The sequence below is a fragment of the Suncus etruscus genome, chromosome 1 (assembly GCF_024139225.1).
Source record: "Suncus etruscus isolate mSunEtr1 chromosome 1, mSunEtr1.pri.cur, whole genome shotgun sequence".
Classification (NCBI taxonomy): domain Eukaryota; kingdom Metazoa; phylum Chordata; class Mammalia; order Eulipotyphla; family Soricidae; genus Suncus; species Suncus etruscus.
Window position 1 is genome coordinate 156749814 of NC_064848.1, and position 19285 is coordinate 156769098.

Sequence of the window (19285 nt, forward strand, 5' to 3'; positions counted from 1 at the left end):
TAGGCATCATTCCTGGTAAACTCAGGATCATACAGGGTGCTGGAAATCAAACCTGTGTCTGCTACATGCAAGGCAGGAATTTTACATGCTACACTATATCTCTGGCCTCTGCTTTCATAATTCTTGATATATGATTTAAGAAGCTAATAAAAAAAAAACAAAAAAGAAGCTAATCAAATAAATCTACTTTCAGGACAGGAGTAATTTAAAGAAAAACACTCATGTGGATGAGTATATATCTGTGTAAGAGGATGGGCTCAAGGTGACATGGTGGTTTGGAAAAAAAATCAGTGTATGTTTATATTTCTTATTTGTCTGTTTTTAGGCCACACCTGGCAGCATTTAGGGGTTACTCCTGGCATTGTGCCCAGAAATTATCCCCAGCAGGCTCAGGGGACCATATGGTCTGCTGCATGCAATAATACCCTACCTGATGTGCTATGGCTCCACTCCCAAAAATCAGTATATTTATAATCACACATTAGTAAGAGAACAAGATAGTATTTGTTACCTGTCAAACTTGAGTAGGGGAAAAAACTTTCTAAGTTAAAAAACTGGCACAGTGTGGTATATACATTTTAAGATATGAATCTGACCCCTGATAGATACTATACATTGGTGTTACCTCAGTTAAAAATACTTTTATATAAGGTTTTCTTTTGGGGATGAGCCCCTAGCATCTCTCAAAGCATGTCAGATTATCACTTGCCAAGTAAAGAAATACTCTAGGAACAGAAATATTTCCCCGATTCAGGGTTGTTTCTAGATTAGCTATCATTGTTACTTTAAAGGGGAGACAATTTGTTTCTATTCTTTCTGTTCCTCTCTTAGGAATCTTCCTGGGTTCTTAAGACTAAGAAAAATAGTGGTCTTTGCCTAGTTAATTTGTGCATCTCTATTTAAAATTGGTTACTCTTATGGTGGGGAAATAGCTCAAGAGGTAAAATAGATGTCTGGCAAGTGGAAGGTTCTTGAGTTTCAGTCCTGGGACAGCACAGCACCACATTGCACACTACACCACCCTACACCACTCTGTATGGATTCTATAAAATATAAAGAACTAAAATTAGTCACTGTTTTGGGTCAAAAATGTACAAACTTGGGGCTGAAGCAATAGCACAGTGGTAGGGCTTATGCCTTGCATGGCTGACTCAGGACAGACCTGGTTAGATCCCCAGCATCTTATATAGTCCCCCTGAGCTAGAAGTGAATTCTGAGCATATAGCCAGGAATAACCCCTGACAGTCACTGTCACCGGGTGTGGCCCAAAAACCATTAAAACAAATGTGCAGACTATCAGTTTACTGTATAAACTGCTTATGGGCAGTGTAGGGTCCAAGTCTGTTTTTTGAGCATTTTACTCAGCTCTATATCATTGTTTGGTGTAGAGCCCACAACATTCTAGGTATTCAGAAAACATTCATCACATTTTACATTGGTTGACAGAGAATTACACTGTTGTGAGTATATTATCCTTTGTTTTTAGATGAAGATAAAACAAAGGACAAGCCTCTTAGGTCTATCTTTCTTTTTTTTTTTTTTTTTTTTTTGGTTTTTGGGCCACACCCTGTGACGCTCAGGGGTTACTCCTGGCTATGCGCTCAGAAGTTGCTCCTGGCTTCTTGGGGGACCATATGGGACGCCGGGGATCGAACCGTGGTCCGTCCTAGGCCAGCGCAGGCAAGGCAGGCACCTTACCTCCAGCGCCACCGCCCGGCCCCAGGTCTATCTTTCTAATTGTGGAAATAATGCCTTTTTGTGTAGAGCTCAAAGTCCAGAAAAACTTAAAATAATTTTCAGCTATAATCTCACCACTTACATAGCATTTTATATACATATAAAATATATACACATATTTGTATACATATAAAATATGTGTATATACATGTAAAATATGTACACATTTGACATTTATCTAGATATATTCATAGTCATCATGGTTTTAATACTGTATGTATATGTATATGTGTGTGTGTGTATATATTTATATATATATTGTTTTTTGGGCTACACACAGCAATGCTCAGGGGTTACTTCTGGCACTGCATTCAGAAATCACTCCTGACAGACTTGGGGGACCATATGGGATGCCGGGAATCAAACCCAGGCCCATTCTGGGTCAGCCCCATGCAAGGCAAATGACTTATGTTGTGCTCTCTCTCCAGCCCTCCTCTTTTTTCTTTGAGGTGTAAACCTACTTTGTTCTTAATGTGTAGTAATTAATTGTGCTGACTGAATATAATCTCTTCTTTCCTTTCCCCAGTAAATAATGGGGGCAAGACAGCCCTAAGCGAGGAATTTGCACAGGTATATTCCTTGGCAGATGGGATTCGAATATGGATGGTAAGATTTTTTTTTCCTGTTTGTGTCATTTTATATATCATGGAATTATAATTTCAAGATTATAACCTTAGGAATTTTTGTTTGTTTGTTTTTGTTTTGGTGCCACACCCCAGCAGTGCTCTAGTTAATAGTTACTCCTAGTTTTGTGCTCAGGGAATCACTCCTAGCAGAGCTCAGGGAACCATATGAAATGCTGGAGATCAATCTCGTTGTGCAAGGCAAACACCTTACTCACTGTACTCTCTTTGGTCCCTAGGAATTATTTTTATCTCTAAAGTTCAATGTCATAATGTGTATAAAATAATTTAGAACTTTTGAAACAATGATTTAGTGATTGTTGAGAGTGTTCACAGGAGGCAGGGTGCAGTTGAGCTTCCTTATATCCTTCAGTAATCCCAAAGCCTCTCTATAACTCTAGAGCAGGGGCAAAAGCATTGCTTTCGATCAGAGGACTCACACTTTTCATGAAAAAGAAAAATTGTTTTTTACCCAATATTCTTCTGGAAATGTTACTTATTTGATAGAACATAAAGCATCTCCTAATTACATTTAAGGTTACCACCATTCCCTTGTATTATATTTAAGGTTACTACCATTCCCTTGTATCATTCTTTTTTTTTTTGGTTTTTGGTTCATACCCATTTGATGCTCAGGGGTTACTCCTGGCTAAGCGCTCAGAAATTGCCCCTGACTTTGGGGTGGGGGGGACCATATGGGACGCCAACCGTGGTCCTTCCTTGGCTAGCGCTTGCAAGGCAGACACCTTACCTCTAGCACCACCTCGCCAGCCCCCCCCCTCGTATCATTCTTTTTTTTTTTTTTTGGTTTTTGGGCCACACCCGGTAACGCTCAGGGGTTACTCCTGGCTATGCGCTCAGAAGTCGCTCCTGGCTTGGGGGACCATATGGGACGCCGGGGGATCGAACCGTGGTCCATCTCCTAGGCTAGCGCAGGTAAGGCAGGCACCTTACCTCCAGCGCCACCGCCCGGCCCCCCTTGTATCATTCTTAAGAGATGATAGGACCCTTTTTAGGAAAGACTACTTTAGATATTGGGCAACTTTTGACTGTTTTAGGCAAAGAACAGGCCTCTCATATTTGAATTTTAGAAAAGTGATTCATGGACCATAGAGATAGCACTGCGGTGGTGCATTTGCCTCGCACACAGCTAATCCAGGACGGATGGTGCTTTGAATCCTGGCATCCCAAATGGTCCCCAGTGTCTGCCAGGAGTGATTTCTGAGTGCAGAGCCAGGAGTAACCCTGCTGCCGGGTGTGACAACCCCCCCCCAAAAAAAAGTGGTTCTGCAATATTGTGATAGCAGAAAAACTAGAAAAACAATAGCATCACCAGTAGGAGATAGGACAAAAAGCTTATATGGGGGGTTGGAGCTATCATAATACAGTGGGTAAGGCATTGTCTTGTACACAGCTGACTCAGATATGATCCCTTGTACCCTATATATTTCCCCTAGCCCTGCCAAAGGTGATGCTTAAATGCAGAACCAAGAGTAAGCCTGCCAGGTGTAAGTGCTGAGCAACACCGGGTATGGCCCAAAAACAAAATAAAAAACAAACCCAAAAAACAAACAAAACAAAACAAAAAAAAGAACTGTTGAACTTATAGAACCTCTGCCCAACTTTTCACCTATGTAGCCATTCTCTGGTGGGCCTCATGCTGTCTTTCCCTTTGTGTATATAATTGTACTCAGCCAAGATTTTGGGGTATCCTGTCACCAAAGACTTTTGGACCTTTATCTTTTTTTTTTTTTTTTTTTTGGTTTTTGGGTCACACCCGGAAGCACTCGGGTTACTCCTGGCTCTATGCTCAGAAGTCGCCCTGGGCAGGCACAGGGAACCATATGGGATGCCGGGATTCAAACCACCGTCCTTCTGCATGAAAGGCAAATGCCGTACCTCCATGCTATCTCTTCGGTCCCTATTTTAACTCTTATATAACAGAATTTGCCCTCATGTTACTAAGATGATTAGCCTCTTGCTTTCTATCTCATTATCTACCCTCTACCCAAATGAATACTTTTCTCTCAATTATTATACAATACTTAAGATGCATGGAAATATATATTTTTTAAAATAATGATTTAGGGCTGGAGTAATAACATATTCACAGGAACTTTCAAAAGAAACTCAGTGTGATCCTACCACATCAGAGCACCAAAAGAATATATTGATGGGCCATAGCAATAACACAAGGTAGGGTGTTTGCCTTGCATATGGCCAACTCAGGACGGCCAGGATTAACCTCTGAGGGCAGCTGGGTGTGTACCAAAAAAAAAAAAAAAAAAAAGAATATATTGATGAGGAACAAGCCAAGTTCAAAAAAAAAGGTGTCTAATAGAATCTGCTGTAGATCAGGTAAAAAGGATTTGGTCATTGACAAGAGACAACATATAGTAGATTATGTTTCTGGTTTGGCAAAGACAGAATTGAACAAGGTGATGTTTTTCTCAAGACCTTTACAATAGGTATTGGCTGCATGTGAGCAAGCTCCTTAACCTTTGTACTATCTCTCCAGTCCAGAATTTCCAGTGTGATAATAATGATAAGATAAGGAAATGTAATTCAGTTTAGGGAAAGATATGAACAAACTGTTGTCTGAATTAGATTTTCTCTAGGAATGCAAGGTTGTTACTATTTTCCTCTGCCAGCAGGGAAGAAACTCAGGGTTTATGTATACAAAAAAGAAAGCCATAGTCTGATCCCAGTCCCAATGCAGGAGTCTCTTCAGATAATTTCTGAAGATTTTGTTTGTTTAGAACCATATACTCGGTGATACTCTGAACTTACTCTTGGCTCTGAGCTTAGGGATCACTCCTGGCATAGGTTGGGGGGATCTGCAGTGCCTGGGATTGAATTCCTATTATCTGCAGGTGACACAGCACCTTACCCACTGTTCTATTTCCCCAAGAGCTTCAATTCTTTTTTTGTTTTTGTTTTTGTTTTTGTTTTTGGGTCACACCAGTAGCACTATTCTCTGCCTTGAGGTCTCAACATCATTCAGAGATGATTTCTCATTCAGAGAAGATAAAAGATCAAATTTTGGCAGATCTCTGGCAAATTTCCGTGCTTCCCTAACAAGACTCTTCTTCCTGTAGAGTACAGCTTTCTATGACCACAAACACTCATATTTAAGGAATCTTTTAAATAACAAGGTTATAGATACAAATCACCTAAATAACATAGAGTCAAAAGGAAGGTGACTTGATAATTCTACCTTGATACATCAAAATCTGAACTACTTCTGGGACAAACAAAATTATCCCAGTCTGTGTCTTTACTAGCTGGACAATAACTGAAAAGTTTCCCTATAATCATGTGGTGCACATTTGAAGTACTTTGCTGTTACTGTCCTTGCTGCCCTGTCCAGGCATCATAATTATGTGATTCAAATCCTCCCCTCCCCCAGTTAGAGATGAAGCAAAAGTCGTTGATGAGCCTGGGCAATGGAGCAGAAGATAAACGTGGATTGGAGACCGCAGAGGCAAACCCTGAGATCTTGGGTAAGTATGACAACTCCAAGTGATGTAGGCCTTCTGTAACCATTGAATAGAAAACCAATGGCCTCTCTTATTTTAGTCAACACAGTATTGCTCTCAGGAATGTAATGTAGACACACTCAGGCTTTGTTACAGTAGGGAAAAAAATGTTAGGGAAAAAGAATTATTTATTGACGTAATTTGAACAAAGCAGCTTTCTAATTAGTTCTAATGGCAGGCATAAGATACCTTAAAATTTATGTATTTTTATGTTTTCAAAGTGAATTCAGGGGCCAAAGAAATAGCACAGCAATAGGGCACACAGCCGATCCAGTTCAGATGGTGGTTGGAATCCCCACATCCCATCTGGTCCCCCTTGCCTGCCGGGAGTGATTTCTGAGTGCAGAGCCAGTAGTAATCCCTGAGCCCAGCTGAGCATGACACAAAAACAAAAAGAAATAAACAAACAAAAAAAAGTGAATTCATACTTAATATCAATAATGTGAAGGAATTATTATTGGTTTTTTAAATGACATAAGGAGAGTATTATTTTAAATATATGTTTGTTTTTGTTTTGTTTTGTTTTGTTTTTGTGGCTTTTGGGTCACACCCGGCAGTGCTCAGGGGTTACTCCTGGCTCCATGCTCAGAAATTGCTCCTGGCAGGCACAGGAGACCATATGGGACGCCGGGATTCGAACCGATGACCTTCTGCATAAAAGGCAAATGCCTTACCTCCATGCTATCTCTCCGGCCCCATTTTTTTTAATTTGGTTTTGAACCATACCTGGTGTGCTCAAGACTTACTGATGGCAGGCTCAGGGACCATATGGGGTGCTACTGATGAAACTTGGGACAGTTGCATACAAGCAAGTACTTAACTGCAGTACTATCTCTCAAGCACATAAAGTTTTTATTAAGGAACAATGTGATTCTAGGATTTGTTTGGAAATAATTTAGGAAGAGGGTGGAAATAAAGCACTAATAGGTTGATAACACTTTTTTGTTACATAATAAAAAAGTTATATAATATGTTATATTATATAAAATATATTTATATAATATATAAAAGTTATATAATAATTTTTTGTTTGGTTTCTTGTTTTGTTTTGGTTTTTGGTTTTTGGGCCACACCTGGCAGTACTCCGGCTACTCCTGGCTCTGTGCTTAGAAATCGCTCCTAGCAGGCTCGGGACCATATGGGATGCCGGAAATTGAACCCGGGTCCAAGGCAAACTGCCGTGCTATCACTCTGTCCCCTGTTTTCTGTTTTGAGCCATATCCAGCAGTGCTCTGAGGATTCTCCCAATTCAGTACTAAGTGATCACTTACCACTGGTTAACCATGTGCAGTGTTGGGGGTTGAACATGGGCTACCTGCACACAGAGTGTGTATTCCATTGAGCTATCTCTTTAGTCCCAAAGGTCAATAATTCTAATAAAAGCTGGCTAAGCAGTAGATGGAGGAGTCCTTACACTAGTCTCCAAACATGCTTATAAATTATCAGAATAATTTTTTTCATTATAAACTTTCTTTTTTGGGGGGAGGGAGGAACCACACTCCGTTGTGTTTAGGGTTTACTCTTGGTTCTGTGCTCAGGTATGGTTCGGAGAACCATAGGAAGTGCTAGGGATTGAACCCCGCCCTCTGTACTATCTTTCCACCCTCAGTAAATCTTTTTTTAAAAATCAAACTCTTTTTAGGGGCTGGAACAATAGACAGTGGATAATGCATTTGCCTTGCACCTGGCCAGTCCAGGTTCAATCCCCAGCATTCCATATTGTCCCCGGAGCCAACCAAGAGTAATTTCTGAGTGCAGAGCCAAACCTGTAAGTGCCATGAGGTGTGGCCCAAACCCCCCCCTTCCAAAAAAAGTAAAGCTTCTTTAAGTGTATTGATTATGTTGAGACAATCTTGATTTGTGTAATGACAATTGATTCTGTTCTACCAGAATATTAATGGCTGTATTCTAAATAGTGATGTATAACTAGATTATATTCTCTCTGAAACTAAATAGTACTTTTACCTTTGATTTTTCTTTTGCACTGTTCTTTTTGTATTTAGCACAAGAATGTATTCAGAAGAGTGTTCTATTATTGAAATTTCTGCCTGTGGGTATAAATTCAAAAGGAGGCTCTGACATGCTGGTGACTACAGATGAAATTGATCATCTGCTGTCACTTGACAAGTGCCTGAGGACAAGTTCTGTGAGGGAGGAGCATTTCCAAGCTTCAGTATCTCCCACTGAGGCTGCTTCCTCTGCTGTGGAAGACAGGAGTCCTGGCTTGGATGTTCAGCCATTGTTTTCCAGTAATGGCCTTACTGCCCCAGAAGTGACCTCTGCCACAGCTGAAGAGCCCTCATCGCCTTCTACACCCACCAAGCGGCCTCCTTTCACCCGAGGACGACTCCGACTCCTCTCCTTTAGGTCGGTGGAGGAAGCCAGACCAGTGCCCACAGTGAAAGAGAAATACCCAGTATTGAAGGATGTTATGGACTTCATTAAAGACCAGTCACTCTCACATGAAAGGTGAGCCTAGCAATCAAGCAATACTTTCTAGCACTTTTTTTATACTCAGTCTAGTCAAAGTCTTGAAGCTCATATTGAGCCAAAATGAGAGCAATAGCACAATGGGTAGGGCATTTGCCTTGCACACAGCTGACTCGGGTTTGATCCCTGGAATCCTCTATGGTCACCTGAGCCTGCCAGGAGTGATTTCTGAGCACAGAGCCAGGAGTAACCTTGAGTGTCACCGGGTGTGACCCCCTTCAAAAAAAAAGAGCCAAAAGATAGATCAAGATTTGTTTTAAAATATTCAATTAAAATATTGGGTCTTGGGCCCGAAGAGATAGCACAGTGGCATTTGCCTTGCAAGCAGCCGATCCAGGACCAAAGGTGGTTGGTTCGAATCCCGGTGTCCCATATGGTCCCCCGTGCCTGCCAGGAGCGATTTCTGAGCAGACAGCCAGGAGTAACCCTTGAGCAATGCCAGGTGTGGCCCAAAAACCAAAAAAAATATATATATATTGGGTCTTTTTAGTCCTTTAATAAAGATACTTAAATTTAATATTTGTGCATTGTGATATATTTGAAATATATTACAATAGTGTATTATTTGGGTGAAAAAAATTAGTAGCTTTGTAAATTTGCCTTATTTTATTTTATTTTTTTTTTTTTTTCATTTTTGGTTTTTGGTCCACACCTGGTGATGCTCAGGGGTTATTCCTGGCCAGGCACTCAGAAATTGCTCCTGCTTGGGGGACCATATGGATTACCCAGGGATCTAACCGAGGTTCCTCCTAGGCTAGCGTGTGCAAAGCAGACGTCTTATCCCTTGCACCACTGCTCCATCCTCAAATTTGTCTTATTTTAATCCTAGAAATTTAGGATTTCATAATTTTTAGTTTTTGGGCTACACTTGGTGGTACTCAGGGGTCACTCCTGGCAGGGATCTGGAAACTCTATAGGGGGCTGGGCAAAGCAAATGCTCTACCCACTATACTATCTCTCCAGCCCAGGATTTCATGTTTTCTGTAGGGGTCTATATCTTTGGAGGCATGTTTTAATTTTCTCTCCTCAGATTTATGGCTTTTTATTTATGAGGAAGTAAAAATATCAAATTTTCATTTGAAAGAACAGGAGAATGAGTACTGCTGGTAGGGCGCTTGCTAACACATGGCTGACCTGAATTTGTCACCTGGCACCCATATGAATGGTCTTCTGAATCTGACAGGAGTAACTTCTGAGCACAGATCCAGTTGTTCTTGAGCATGCCAAGTTTAGCCCAGAAACATTTTTAAAAAAGGTTCCTTTTGGGCCCGGAAAGAGCACAGCGGTGTTTGCCTTGCAAGCAGCCGATCCAGGACCTAAGGTGGTTGGTTCGAATCCCGGTGTCCCATATGGTCCCCCGTGCCTGCCAGGAGCTATTTCTGAGCAGACAAACCAGGCATAACCCCTGAGCACCTCTGGGTATGGCCCAAAAACCAAAAAAAAAAAAAAAAAAGGTTCCTTTTGAATTAATAATTTTTTTTGGTGCTCAGGATTCAATTCAGGTCTTATGAATGCAAAGCATATGCTTTGCTGTTGAACCACAGCACTGTCCCTTAATTTCTTTCCTTTGGGATTATGGTACTTAAGCCACACCTGGCAGTGGTCAGGGGCTACTCCTGGCTTTATGCTCAAGGGTCACTCTAGGCAGTGCTAAGAAGACTCTGTGTTGAGTGTCAAAGTGGGGTCAACTTTATGTAAGACAAGCCCTTAAATTCTATACTGTGTAGCACTGTAATTAATTTTGGGTTTTTGGGGTTTTTTTTGAGGGGGGCCATACCTGGCGGTGCTCAGGGATTACTCCTGGCTCTTTGTCCAGAAATCATCCTGACAAGCTTGGATGGGTTGCCAGGGATTGAATCTGGGTCAGCCACATGGAAGGCAAACACCCTACCTCTGAGCTGTCACTTCGTCACCTGTAATTAATTATTTTTATTTTATTCAATGTTTAATGACAAAAAGTATAATATTGGTTAAAGTATGAAGAAATATAAGAAACCAAAAAAATTCCTAGCACATATTAAAAACACTGACAAAATATCTATGCTCAGATGGATGTGGTAAAAAGGAAATCTCAGGGGCCAGAGAGATAGTACAACAGTAGGGCATTTTGCCTTGCACACGGCCAAACAAATAGATGGTAGTTTGAATCCTGGCATCCTACATGGTCCCCCGTGCCTTCCAGGGGCAATTTCTGAGCACGGAGCCAGTAGTAACCCCTGAGTGCCATGGTATAGATAGAACTTGGATGGGAGATGTTTTCTTATTTGTCCCAGCTCGAGAGTTATTTGAACCTTTTTGACTTGAATTTTCTTTCCAGTGTTGTGAAGGTCCTTTCCTTGAAGAAAGCCCAAGCCCAGAACATTCTTGAAGCTCTGAAGATAATTCATTATTGTTCAGAATCCCTTGGACAACCTCATTGCTTTCACCCACCTTATATCCTTTTTCTCTTGGAGCTTCTGACCTGCCAGAAAGAGTTTGCCGAGTAAGTACAATTATCAATAAATAATAAAGACAAGCAGAAGTTGTTTTAAGGAAAAGTCTTCTTCTCTAGTAACTCCATCATTTCTATGCAGAATAAATTCTTTCTCTCATCTTAAGAAAAGTGCATTTTTTTTTCCTTTTAGTTAAGTACAGGAGCATGTTTATTTCTACTGATTTTTCCATTAAGATTGTATTTCCCACATACCCACAGTTATCATTTGGTTCCTGGAGATTTTTGCTCCAGCCCCTGTAAAAGAATTCTTATTATATTTGAACCTTTATCCCACTGAGAAACAATAGAAATGTGTGTATCTACTTATACTATTACTATCTATATGTATGTGTGTGTGTGTATATATATATATATATATATATATGATAGATATAGATCTGTGGTGGTCATGTAAGGCAGGTTGAGGATATGACATTTAAATAAGAAATGATTGGAACCAGAGAGATAGCACAGTGGTAGGGTGTTTGCCTTGCATGCAGCTGACCCGGGAGGGACCCAGTTTGATTCCCAGCATCCCATATGGTCTCCCAGCCTGCCAGTGGCGATTTCTGAGTGCAGAGCCAGGCAGGAGTGGCTCCTGGGTGCCACTGGGTGTGGTCTAAAAATCAATTAATCAATCAATAAAGTTTAAAATTATAAATAAGAAATGAGGAGCTGGTCAGGGGCTAGAGAGATGGTACTATGAATAGGATATTTACCTTGAATGAACCCATAAAGAGTTTAATCCCTGACTTCTCATCTTATGTCTTGAGCCAGCCAGGACGGATCCCTGAGCACCTCTGAGTGTGGAACCTACCTTCCTCCCCCCACCCCCAAAAAAATACAATAATACAGCTGATAGAATGCTTGCCTTGCATTCAGCTAACATGTATTCAATCCCTGGCCACATAAGATCCTTCAAGCCCATTAGGGGTAATCTCTGAGTACAGAGCCAGGAGTAAGCCTTGAGCACTGCCAGCTGTGGCCCCAAAACAATGAAAAATGAAAAAATTAATAAGGAGTTATTCTTACTGGTACTCAGAGCACCACATGAGATGCTGGGGACTCAAACCCGGGTTGAATGCATGCAAGGCCCTAGTATTTCTCCAGTTCCCGAAACAGCCTTTTCAATTTTAGTCCCTACTCCTGTTTTGTTGTTGTTGTTGTTGTTGTTCTATAACATCTTAAGTTCTATAAACAAACACCAACTAAGCAAACATCAACTCCCTGGCTGCTTTCTCCTTCTGTGAATGTACTTGAGAAATGGCATACCAATATCAAAGCAATTAAACGTTGCTGAAGGAAAAAAAAAATCACACAACTAAACTGACTAGTATCATTTCAAGTCTTTTAAAATTATAATTCATGGGCCCGGAGAGTTAGCACAGCGGCGTTTGCCTTGCAAGCAGCCGATCCAGGACCAAAGGTGGTTGGTTTGAATCCCGGTGTCCCATATGGTCCCCCGTGCCTGCCAGGAGCTATTTCTGAGCAGACAGCCAGGAGTAACCCCTGAGCACTGCCGGGTGTGGCCCAAAAAAAAAAATTATAATGCACAAATAGTTGTGTGGTTTTGAAAAGGCTATTGTGGGAGCTGGACAGATAGGTAGGACATAATAATAGTTGATTGCAAAGTCCCTGAGCAACACCCAGTCTGACTTCAAAAAAGAAAAAACTCTTGGAGGCCGGAGAGATAGCATGAAGGTAAGGCGTTTGCCTTGCATGCAAAAGGACAGTGGTTAGAATCCCGGTATCCCATATGGTCTCCCGTGCCTGCCAGGAGCAATTTCTGAGCATAGAGCCAGGAGTAACCCCTGAGCGCTGCCAGGTGTGATTTCCCCCCCCCCCCCCCCCAAAAAAAAAAAAAAAAAAAGAAAAGACTTGGGAGTTTGATAGTGTAATGAAAGTTTGTGATTAGAATAGGGTTCTGTCAAGTCAGGATTTTAGAGGTAATATCAAGGCAGGGAAGCAATTGGGAGATGTGCGTGTATAAAGAGGGTGGCATAAGTTAATTTGTGAAAAGTACTTAATATTACATCTGGCACTTAAGTAATGGTGGAATGGGTAACCTTTATGCAAAGAAAGATAATTGTCAAATTTCTGCTCATGGTGTGTACAACCTTCTTGACTCAGGCTTATATACTCGCTTGTTTTATCAGTTACTTTTTTTTTTTTTGGTTTATGGGCCACACCCAGTAACACTCAGGGGTTACTCCTGGCTATGTGCTCAGAAGTTGCTCCTGGCTTGGGGGACCATATGGGACACCGGGGGATCAAACCGCGGTCCGTCCAAGGTTAGCGCAGGCAAGGCAGGCACCTTACCTTTAGCGCCACCGCCCGGCCCCTATCAGTTACTTTCTAAAGTCATTCAGTTTATCATACTCAAGTCCTTGTGCCAGTTTGTGCAGCTACTTTTTCATGTTAAAAATGATGGTTATTAAGTAAATTGTGTTACTATAGTAACTAAGTGGTGATTTCTTCTCTTTTCAGTTATTTTGGACATTTGGAAGGTTGTGGTGCAGATCTACATAAAGAAATTCGAGACACTTACTATCAACTCGTTTTTTTCTTAGTCAAAGCAATTAAAGGATTTAGTAGCATAAAAGACAGGTACTGAATGACTATAATATCCAGAAGTAAGAAATTCTCTTTTTAGTTTGTGGTGACAGGACCAAAACTTAGGGCTTCACATGCGCAGGTGTGTGCTCTGAGCCATCTGTATCCCTGACCTCTGTTTTTTCTCTTTAAAAGAAATACATATTCAATATTGTTTCTTCTAGCCTTTTATCTCTATGGTATGTATGTTTTCCTAAAGGATGTGTTTTGGTTTAGCTAATAATGTATCAATACATTTAGTTTTCCTTTTCTTGTTTGTTTGCTTTTTGTTTTGGGGCCACACCCGGTGATGCTCTGCGCTCAGAAATCGGTCCCGGCAGGCTCAGGGAACCATTTAGGATGCGAGGGATGGAACCCAGGTTCATCCTGGGCTGGCAACATTCTGGCAAATGCCCTATGGCTGTGCTATCAGTCTGCCCCCAGTTTTCAATTTTTGATATGTTAATATGCAGTTTTCAAACTTGAATCTAAAAGCCATTCCCCAATCTCCTTTTTAGTGAGTAGTTAAGAAACCTTTCATTAAATGGTCCCTCTATAAATCTAAATTGCCTAACTTTGACCTGATAGTGTTTTTTATCAGAAGTTGATTTTATATATACAATTATATGTAAGATATATTAAAATACAGTATTATAAAATCCTATTTAATTAAGACAATTACATTATTTTCTATAAATAACATAAATATTATGTAAAATAAGCCATATACATAATTTATATGCTGTTAATATAATATATACATATATTACTTATATAAAATGAGTAATTACATATTACACATACCATGAAATGACAAAGTTATTATTGGGTTTCAGGCATACAGTGTTTCAACTTTAATCCCAACTTTAATCCCTTCACTGGTGTTCACGTCACTGCACCACTGCCCCTTCCTCCATTTGCTTCCCACCAGTCAGTTTCTTCAGTAGGCATTTTTTTTTTTCCTTCGTTTATTTGCTTTTTGATTTGGTTCAGAGCTACACTTGGTGATGCTCAAGGTTTACTTCTGGCTCTGCACTCAGGAATTATTTTTGGCAGACTCAAGGAACCATACGGAATGCTAGAAAGTTCTCCGGTCTGCTGTGTGCAAGACAAATGTCCTACTTGCTAAACTGTCTCACTGGCCCCAAGGTGCACTTTTTTTTTTAATATAAATTTTTGCACTGTTGCTTACAATATTATTGCTGATGGGATTTTATACATAACACTTTACCACCTTTCAACACCCCACCTCTTGTTTGAATGCTTCTCTTTACCATAGGTGTTTCTCTCCTTCCCTGTTACATTATTCTCAAATCTGTGTGTACTTTTTATGCTCAGACCTATTTCATATCTATTCCCTGGGTGGGGTACAAACATTATTTTATGCTTCCAAAAGTATTTTCCTTAAGCTATCCTTTGAAGATAATTTAATATAGCATAAGAGAAGAAAGAGGGTATTAGTAATCCAACCAGAAAACTAGTCCCACTTACAAACAAATAAGGCTTCATTTTTGTGTTGTTTCTGCCATTTTAGATGGAAATCGGCAGCTTTGATAATTTTCAACTTCGTTGCTTCTTTAGGTCCTTGCTGCCTGCCTTGTCCTGTGTTCAGACAGCCGTGCTTCACCTTTTGGATATGGGCTGGGAACCTAGTGACCTCACCTATTTTGTTGATAATCAGTTGCCAGAATTCCTCATGAAAATGTCACAGGAAAATATAAGTGTCCATGACAGTGTGATCAGGTAAATAAAGTCCTGCTGTCTATAGTTGCTAAATATAACAATTTATTTATTGTTACAATTTGGGGGTTACAGGTCCAAACCAAGGAAGAGGAGGAAGCTGCGACTTGCAGCTATGTGTCCTTTGCTCAGCATCATACACCAAGGTTGCAGGAACCCAACGTATTTTCATTCATTCTCACTCCCTTTCAGTCCCTGGCCCAATATGATACTGACTAAAAGCCCAGTATGACAAAATAGCTAGTGTCACCAGGCAGAGTCTAAGGATGATGAAGCAAAGGTTCCTCAGAGCTGTAACCATGCTTACAAATACAGTTGCCATGTTCAAATCCAAGCAGCTTCATAGACTCACCCTTTTCTCAAATGAGATATAAGCCAAACCGTGAAAGATCATGGATACACCAGCCCACACAGCAGAAAACTGGCCACTTCAGGAAGGAAAGGTGGGCCGAGTCCCCACCCTCCTGAAACCACACTTGCTGCATCCATCACCCAGAATTCACTGTTTTCCCAATGGCCCTGCTTCATCACGGACCCTGTATGACTCTCTTTGGGGACACGGATCTGATCACACTTCAGTATGTCAGGTTTTGGGCTGATATCACCAGGGCTTTTTGGAGCAAGTGCAGACAACTCCCATACCCCCAATATCATCCTTTCAGGATACCTGGGCAGCTGAGTACATGCCCCTAAAAGCCAGAATCAGTAATAGTGCTTTGAATTTAACAGACTAGACATATAACAACAAGAGCTTACGAAACCTTCTGCCATTGTTTTAATGACTTCATTGGTGAAACAATAATTTTTTTGGGGGGGGTCATACCCAACTGCACTCAGGTTACTTTTGGCTCTGCACTCAGAAGTTCCCTGGCAACCTTAGGGAACCATATGGGATGTCAGGGATCTAACCTGGGCACCTAATTTTCTTCTCAGACTGATACACTATGGTATACTGAGCTTTTCTTTTATTTATTTATTTATTTATTTATTTATTTATTTATTTATTTATTGAAATTTATTGATTGGTTGGTTGGTTGATTGAGTGATTGATTTTGGTCCACACCGAGTGATTCTCAGGAGTTACTCCTGGCTCTGCACTCAAAAATTGCTCCCTGCAGGCATATGGGATGCCAGGAATCGAACCTGGTATGTCCCGGGTAGGCCACATGCAAGGCAAATGCCCTACCACTGAGCTATCTCTCTGGCCTCTTTTTTTTTTTTTTTGGTTTTTGGGTCACGCCCAGCAGCACTCAGGGTTTACTCCTGGCTCCAGACTCAGAAATCGCTCCCAGCAGGCTCAGGGAACCATATGGGATACTGGGATTTGAACCAGTAACCTTCTGCATGAAAGGCAAACACCTTACCTCCATGCCCCCGGCCTCATTTTTTTTTTTTTTTGGTTTTTGGGCCACACTCGGCAGTGCTCAGGGGTTACTCCTGGCTGTCTGCTCAGAAATAGTTCCTGGCAGGCACGGGGGACCATATGGGACACCAGGATTCGAACCAACCACCTTTGGTCCTGGATCGGCTGCTTGCAAGTCAAACACCACTGTGCTATCTCTCCGGGCCCCCAGCCTCATATTTTAAAAAAAATTTTTTTAATTTCTGTATCACCCCCTGCAATGTTCAGGTCTTACTCCTGGTGATGATCAGAGAACCATATGGAGATTAAACCCAAGTCGGCCTTGTGCAAGACAAATGCCCTACCCACTGTAATATCTCTCTAGCACCATACTGAGCATTTCTAAGACAGCTTTTTCATAAAAGAAAAAAAAAATACTTGACTCGAGTGCCTGCTACATTTTAAGTTCCTACCAGCCAATGTTTATTGAGTTAAATTGTGTCATACATAATTTGTATACAATCTTTCAGGCTGTTTTTCCTTTTTTTGGTTTTTGGGTCATACCTGACAGCACTCAGGGGTTACTCCTGGCTCTATACTCAGAAATCGCTCCTGGCAGGCTCGGGGGACCATATGGGATGCTGGGATTCAAGCCACTGTCCTTCTGCATGCAAGGCAAAAGCCTTATCTCCATGCTATCTCTCCGGCCCGTTTTTCTTTTTTTTAAGCTTTTTTTATTCCTTAATGCTTGCCCTAGAAAGAGCTTTTGCATGTCATCCTTGCACAGGGGCCATGCTAATCTTCTCTGTATCATTCCAATTTTAGTATATATGCTGCCGAAATGAGCACACTCTAGAAAGAGCTTTTACCTTTTATTTATTTTAGTACACACACATGCACGTCATTAATATTTGAACATCTAGCAAATACTGGAACTTTTGTATTTGGGTTGGGAGGACCTCATCTGGCAGTACTCAGGGCTTACTCCTGGTTCTGTGCTTAAGGATCACTACTGGGATTGCTTTGGGGATCATATATGATGTGAGGAATTGAACCAATTTGGTTATACTGAGACAAGAACCTTATACACAATATGATCTTTTGGGCCTCTAAAGACTGGTACTTTTAATATCAAATTGACCTCTTCCCATCAGAAGTTTACAAGTGTCCCATATATTTAACCCATCAGACACAGTGTGCTAATATTTACCTTGATTATTGGAAAGGCATGTTTTCTCTCCTTCTGTCCTTATTTCAGCCAATGGAGTGAAGAAGATGAGCTTGCTGATGCCAAGCAGACTTTAGAATGGATGGATGAGTGTCAGGATGGCATGTTTGAAGCCTGGTATGAAAAAATAGCCCAGGAAGATCCAGAGAAGCAGAGGAAAGTAAGACCTCTCAACTAGAGTAATATGAAGTAACTTGCTAGGAGTTCATAGAGGAGAGTCTACAGGGGAAGTGCCACTGGTCTTTCTCCTGAGGGGGCTCCAGATGGCAATCAAGCCTTAGTGAGTTGGTTGTCTCCAAGTCTTTTTTGTTTTTGTTTCGTCTTTGGGCCATACACAGCTGTGCTGAGGGGTTACTCCTGACTCTGCTCAAAAATCACTCCTGGCAGGTTCGGGGGACCACACAGGATGTTGGGGATCAAACACAGGTTCGTCCAGATTGGCAGCATGCAAGGCAAACTCCCTACCACTGTGCTATCACTCCTGTCTCCAAGTCTTAATACCAAGAGTTCTGAATTCTGATTTGAACTCAGTCACAGACAGGTTCCCTTCTATAGAACTTGACTAAACCAAGAAAATGGACTCATGACACTGAAGTAGAATATTAAATGCCAATTTATTTGTTTATATTGAGAAATAGAACTGGACCAGAGTGATAGCACAATGGTAAGGTGTTTGCCTTGCACTCAGCCAACACTGATTCAATTCCTGGCATCTCATATGGTCCCCCAACCTTCCAGGAGCAATTTCTGAGCACAGAGGCTGGGGTAAATCCTGAGCACCACCGGGTTGTGACCCAAAAACCCAAACAAAACAAAACAAAAAAAAAAAGAGAGAGAGAGAGACAGAAAGAAATAGAATTGCTGAATGCCTTGGGATCTGGTATCCCTCATTCAGCACACTCTTTTCAGATTATGCTGAAACACGGAAGCCATGTTTTTTTGTTTGTTTATTTTTGGGTCACACTTGGTGTGCTCAGAAATCATTGCTGGCAGGCTTAGAGGACCATATGGGATGCCAGGAATTGAACCGGGTCCATCCGTGGTCGGTCACATGCAAGGCAAATGCCCTATTGCTGTGCTATTGCTCCAGCCAGAAACCATGTTTCTATCAGAGACTTGCACATGATTCAACTATGTAATCATGCTAAGCTTGAACAGCTTGCCATAACTATCTCCGTATTATTTCTTTGTGTCACCATACTCAGCCAGGCAGCTGCTTCCTCAGAGTCATTTTTTTTTTTTTTTTTAGTTTTTGGGCCACACCCGGTAACGCTCAGGGGTTACTTCTGGCTATGGGCTCAGAAGTTGCTCCTGGCTTGGGGGACCATATGGGACACCGGGGGGTCGAACTGCGGTCCGTCCAAGGCTAGCGCAGGCAAGGCAGGCACCTTACCTTTAGGGCCACCGCCCGGCCCCAGAGTCATTATTTTTTTATAGTATTGTATACCTACTATGTGCCAGTTTCTTGCTCAAAATATGTCTGAGTACCCCAATATGGCCTTTGTGACTTTTCTTTCTTTT

At 41.3% G+C, this 19285-nt stretch overlaps 1 protein-coding gene and 1 non-coding gene across 2 annotated transcripts in view; one reads left to right on the forward strand and one right to left on the reverse strand.

The window, feature by feature from the left end:
• The window catches only part of ZZEF1 (zinc finger ZZ-type and EF-hand domain containing 1), a 146815-nt gene that overhangs the window by 83089 nt on the left and 44441 nt on the right, over positions 1 to 19285 (forward strand). Inside the window, 7 exon segments of the mRNA XM_049782650.1 lie at positions 2264 to 2343; positions 5770 to 5863; positions 7903 to 8368; positions 10707 to 10871; positions 13350 to 13469; positions 15036 to 15197; positions 17795 to 17924. Of these exon segments, the coding sequence (XP_049638607.1) occupies positions 2264 to 2343; positions 5770 to 5863; positions 7903 to 8368; positions 10707 to 10871; positions 13350 to 13469; positions 15036 to 15197; positions 17795 to 17924 (1217 nt within the window).
• LOC126028386 (U6 spliceosomal RNA) lies at positions 17279 to 17385 on the reverse strand. The gene has a single exon (XR_007502427.1). It is a non-coding gene; the product is annotated as a U6 spliceosomal RNA (small nuclear RNA).